This window comes from Uloborus diversus, chromosome 5 (genome assembly GCF_026930045.1).
Source record: "Uloborus diversus isolate 005 chromosome 5, Udiv.v.3.1, whole genome shotgun sequence".
Taxonomy (NCBI): Eukaryota; Metazoa; Arthropoda; class Arachnida; order Araneae; family Uloboridae; genus Uloborus; species Uloborus diversus.
Window position 1 is genome coordinate 81,546,029 of NC_072735.1, and position 6,000 is coordinate 81,552,028.

The 6,000-nt window shown below is 30.0% G+C and overlaps 1 protein-coding gene across 6 annotated transcripts in view; it reads left to right on the forward strand.

Moving 5' to 3' along the window:
- LOC129223427 (trans-1,2-dihydrobenzene-1,2-diol dehydrogenase-like) overlaps window positions 1–3,795 on the forward strand; it is a 21,797-nt gene extending 18,002 nt beyond the window's left edge. For all 6 annotated transcript variants that reach the window (XM_054858030.1, XM_054858034.1, XM_054858032.1 and 3 more), the window contains exon 8: window positions 3,539–3,795. In XM_054858030.1, the coding sequence (XP_054714005.1) occupies window positions 3,539–3,642 (104 nt within the window). In that variant the 3' untranslated portion in view covers window positions 3,643–3,795. The remainder of the gene's footprint in view (window positions 1–3,538) is intronic.
- The last annotated feature ends 2,205 nt before the right edge of the window (window positions 3,796–6,000 follow it).

Here is a 6,000-nt window from a genome sequence, read left to right on the forward strand (position 1 = left end):
GTGTATTTAATTTTGGATTACAGTGTATGTTTTTAATTCATGTCTCGAAGTTATTTCGAGTTCAGTTGCTCCTCTAATATGCTAAAATGCGTTTTGGAAAAAGTGAATAAATATTTTTAATATAGCAAAGTTAATGCCGTTCTAAATATCTCTTTAATTGATGAATAATTACTCTTCCTCTTATATGCCTATTAAAAGATTACAACAGAGTACTCATTATATTTCTAAATTGAAGTATAGAGGAGGTCCCTCCTTAAAATCTGAAATGGAAATATCTTCCGTTAAAACCAATAATTCTAAAATACGGAACGCATTGAATATAATATCTAAAACAAACACATTGTCCAAAGCTCTGTTTTTGACTCACAAGTAGTGTCAGAAAATGGAGGGGGCGAGGGGAATGGAGTAATTATAGTCAAGTTGCTACTTTTTGGAACTAAAAAGTTGACCAAAACTGTTGTCTATAATGTACAAATATTACGCACAAGTAAAATGCATGCAAATGAGGAAACAGTATTTTTTGTGTATGATAACTTGAAATAGTCGAATTACCATGAAGCATAATTAAAAATCACAAAAAGACATATTGCACAAATTATAATACAACATAATCACCTCAAGAACCAAAATGGGGAATAGAAAATTTCTTACACCTCATATGCTCAGCCTTGTGTATAGAGCAGTGTTTCTTAATATGTTTGATAAGTGGAATCCTTTTGAATGTCGATTTTTTTTTTTTTTTTTTGTAAAGCCCGTTTTTCTCGTCATTAGTGTAGTTTGCATACAATAGTCTAGGAATGGTTTATTTTCAATAAAAACATTTTTTTTTTTTTTTTTTTTTTTTGGTTGAAAAAAAATATTTTTCTCAAAAAAATTTAACACAAATTTCTCTAAACATCTACAACTTGTTTTAAACAAATGTTTTTAAATTTCAATTTTCTTGATATGGGTGGTACCTATTTTTACTATGACAGGCATATCCTAAATATCAGACTTTACGGATGAAAGTTGCATTCTCAGACCAGGTTCAGCACTAAGTCTATGGTGGCATTTACATTTTGCCAACAGATAAGTTGTGAACATAAATTTAATTGCAAATAGAAAAAGTGCCTATGAGAAATTTCATGCCAATTGAGAACAATCATCTTATAAATTGTACCAGAATTTCCCTGGATGGTGCCATTATAAATGCTTTAATACAAAAATATTTGCAAGTAAATGTTTTTTTCTAAGTAATGAAAACAGAGGTAAATTTAAGGGCAAACTCTAAAAGTGCCAATTACTGGGGTCGTTACCTTATAAGGATATTTTTGGGAGATCACAGTGACCTTCCATCGAGGTGCCGCTTTAGTAAAGTAAAAATTTAAGTACTTATGATAATTTATAAAATAATCATGAAAGTTAAATTATCAAAAATTTCCTAATAAAGGATTGCTTAAAGTATGTTTGAAAAAATCTATTTATATTGTATACAGTTAGAGGAATGGATTCAAAACATTTTATTTTATTTCTAAGATTTTAGTCATGTTGTATAAATAAAGTAAGAACTATAACGCCTGGTTGAAAGTCACAAGTGTTTTTAAATGAGAAAATTCTGAAAATGATCTTTAATTAACCTAATATTCAAGTGTGTCAACAACAAACTTTTCATAAAAAATATGATTTGTTGTTTAATCTGAATTTTGATCATATTCACACATGCATGCTTTTGATTTCCATTTATAAATCATTATAACTATCATTCGAAGCTTGAACTTTTTTTTTTCAGATCCCAAAGTTGTACTCCTTTCTTTCAAAAGTATTTTAGTTCATTATTATTGATTCTTTTTAATTTATTCTGAAAGGAACTCTTTTTTTTTCTTTCTGAAAAATGTTTGCAATGTAGTAGTAGAGTCAACTCTTAAGTCCCAGGGAATGGTTAAAACCTTTGAGTTATTAATAGTTCGAGTTCTGGGAAGTTCCTGCAGCCAACTCAAGAGTTGGGGACCCAATGAAAACTTTGAGATAAAGGAATGTTCCAGTTATAAGGCTCTGAGTTATGGCGCCTGACCGTATTAAGCAACAAATCTCTTATTCATCTTTATCTGATAACGTATAGTTTGGTTATAATACATATAAAAATTAAATACTGTCCATGTCTAGATAATTTAAGGGGGTTCTTTTGAACCTAAATACAGTCAAACCTGTGTAAGTTGACCACTTGTGGTGCAGTACTTTGGCGATTAACTTAAATATGTAGTCAAAATATAGAGGTATATGATAATGGGTCCATCAGGAGTGTAAGTGGACTCAAAATAATTTTCGGAAGCTCCCCCCCCCCTCCCCCGCCTTCTTCTTAAAAATTTCAAATATGCATGCAAAAATCATTGGAATCATTTAAAAAACCATTTTAAAAGAATTTTTTTTTGATATAATTTTTAAGTTTTAGAAGGTTGCCAGATAAAAATTTTTGGAAACCGCAACCCAACATTTTCGGAAATGTTGGAAATTTTGGATCACAAACACCCCTGGGATACATATGATACAGACAAGGACGGACCTTGCACCGAAAATTTTTCTGCATTGAAGTTCTAAAACGCCAAGTGTGAGGCCATTTTGATGCTGTTAAGGAAAGGAATGGGGCATCTTCTTCCTGGAAAGTTTTCGGAATAGAAGTTTCAAAAAGGCAATTTTAGACAACCTTTGGCGATGTTAATAGGAGGTATTTGGAGGTCTCGCCAGTTGGAATTGTAGACAGCTCAGGTAATGTTAAGGGAAAAAATAGGTTCAGTGATTTTTTTTGAGTAATTTTTTTGGAACAGAAGTTTCAAAAAGCACACTTTTAGTCAACCTTTGATGTTAAAGGGTCTTGAAACATTCCCCCGTAATTACTACAAAATTGAAGGTCGAAAACACAGTTGTAGAGTACCTCTTTGAACGGAAATGGAAAGGAATAGGTTTGTGGACCTCCTTGGCTAAATCTATATATTTTAGTAGTTTTAGATAAAAATGTTGTGGCAGCGCCCCCTCCCCCCCTCTCCCTTCCAATCATCTGTAATCAGATACTTAGTAAAAAGTAAGTTAAAAATTGAACGGCCCCATCCTTAAAACATTTTTAGATCATCCCTTAGATATAGATCTAATTCTGTACCTGACAAAAGCAGTCAATTGAGACAGATGGTCAATTGACAAGGGTTATCGACTTTACAGATTTTACTGCATCAGCAATTTTAAATGTGACAAAAGTAAAATAAATTTTAGTTAAATTGTGTAATAATTTATTTTTTTGAAATGAAAGATAAAAATTATGCACAATGACATTGATAGATGCTCAATGAAAATTCAGTTGAATCATTGAAAAAATCTCAGTATTAATCAAACAAAATATGCAGGGAGCAACAAACATGAATTATCTTTGCAAGCTCGATAAATATTGTAAATTGTTGCAGCCTGTACACAATTATGTACAGGTTACAGTAGAAATTCAGTCTGAATTTTCAATGATAATTAAATGCATTTCAAACATGAAATTTACATATGCATTCAATTTTACCTTTAGGGGAATTGGAAAGTTCCATTATGCCACTAAAGGATTCCATTACTCTATCTGAAATGATTGATGAAATTCACAGACAGATTGGAGTTTCTTATCCGGATGATTAAAGAGCTATCCGCATGAAATTGGATCAACACTCACAAATTAATTCAAATCAGTGGAAAACAAAACTTATTTTTTTAAAGGAAAAAAAATATTTAAGAATACTAAGAAATGTTTGAATTATATACATATATTTTTTAATTTTATTAAATAGTTTATATTTTAGATACAGTTCAATGTGTCTTTCTTTCTTTACCCAGAACAAACAACATATCAGCCATTTTTGAAAGAACCACGAACAGTAGATTTTACTTCAACAGCAAGGAACAGTACGATTTTACATTGAGAATATTTTTTAAGACTATAATTGATTCAAATTTAGTTTAATTAAATTTCATTCAGTTCAGCATTTCATTTCATGAAAATTGAAAATTCGCAGTCAGAACGATCTCAAAATTTTCAATAAACATTTCTGAATTAAGGTTGATTGAAAATAAACACAAATTTTATTTTCTGACAATTTAACAGAGCTTAATATTAATCATAAATAAATGTTAAAAAAAACGTTAAACTTCACACACAGATGCAAAAAAATTTCATTTTTCATCAAAAGTATGAAAATGAAACTTAAAAAGAACTTATATATATATATGAATAAATAAAATAATTTTAGAATTGTATCTTAATTTGATCATGGTGAATAATATTAACCAATATCTGCACAATTGTTAGAGCTGTTGGATAAATTAAAAAATAATGGAGGAAAAGTTTTGCAAATATTTACCACTTTTGTTGAGCTTGATCTTTTGAGGGGTTGTAGCAGCTTTTTAAAATAATTTTCCCTAAATTATTTTAAAAAGCAGAAGACAATCATACTTAATGAAGAAATCGTAAGATAGCATAAAAAAGCCAATAGCTTTAAAAAAAAAAAAAGAAAATTGCTGGTGTGAAACATCCATTGCCTGTCAAAAGAAAAACTTGTGTTTGTTTTCTAAGAATAATATGGCTGCAATGAAGGAGTTTTCCTTAGTGATGTAAGCAGGCCCAATGTGAGTAACCCTGAACAGTGAGTAACACTCAAGGGTGTGAAACGGCAGGTGGGCAGGTCCATATAGTTCAAGTATATTAAAATTTAGTATAGGTTGAATTTAAAATGTATGCAAATCTAATTTCTTTTCTTTGTGTCTCCTACAATTACCACTTCAAGCGAAGTGAGTTCGGAGTTTCTTTATGTTTGTTCGTGTTATGCGCCCACTAATTAAAAGATTGTTTATAGAACTCCTTAGCACTTTAAATGAAAGAATCTTTACATTGTGTTAAATCTCATTCTTATAAGTCAGCCGAATTTTAAATGTACTAATACCTGTTACTCATTTGCTTAACCCAGAAATTTACAATGAACGAAATATATTTTTTACCTCAAATCACATATCATTAATAATATTATTAATTAAGAATACCTTTTTCTCTTAGAACAAAGGAGTGCAAAAGACAGTTTTGAAATGTTCACCTTGAAGGGCATAAGCCAATTGAGATATTGAGTCCTTTGAAATACAGTGATCAACTTAGTACCACAACTTTAAAATTTAAATTGAATATATTTTTCAGAAGAGACAACACACACATAAAATCATATCCAGGGTTCGTACGCCCTTGAAAAACCTTGAAAAGTGCTTGAAAAAAAAAGTTCATTTTCAAATGCTTGAAAACCTTGAAAAAGTTTCTTAGTGCTTATATTCTCTCAAAAATCAACGAATTGTGCTTAGAAGTTTTAAAAAAGTATTTCACCACTGCAATTTTCTGAACATGTGCTCAGTATGCAACATCGCGAAAAATTGCTTCCGTGTTTGGGATTTCAATCCTTTTGCATCTTGTAAATATTTTGATGTTTTTTACAACCGAAAGATATTTTGACATATGGTACCTTAGATTAGTTTATTTTTTGTTTAATTTCATTAATTAACAAAGAAATTAATTTGGAAACCAAGACAACATTGAACTTACTCGGGTTTCGAGGAAAATTGCTCTTGTGTTTGAAATTTCAATCTTTTTGCATCCTGCAAATATTTAAATATTTTGGCTAATCAAATGTTAGTTTCGCATATGCTACCTTAGATTAGTATATTTTTTGTTTAATTTTAATAAAAAACAAATAAATTTATTTCATGGGAAACATGCCACGTCGAACAAACTCAGACTTTGCGAAAAATTGCTTCTCGTGTTTGAAATTTCAATCTTTTTGCATCTTGCAAATATTTAAATATATTCACTAATCGGATGTTATTTTCATATTTGCTACCGTAGATTAGCATATTTTATGTTTAATTTCAGTAAAATATAAGTTTATTTTATGGGAAACATGACAACATTAAACTTAATTCGCGAAAATTTGCTTCCCTTGTTTGAGATTTCAATCCTTTTGC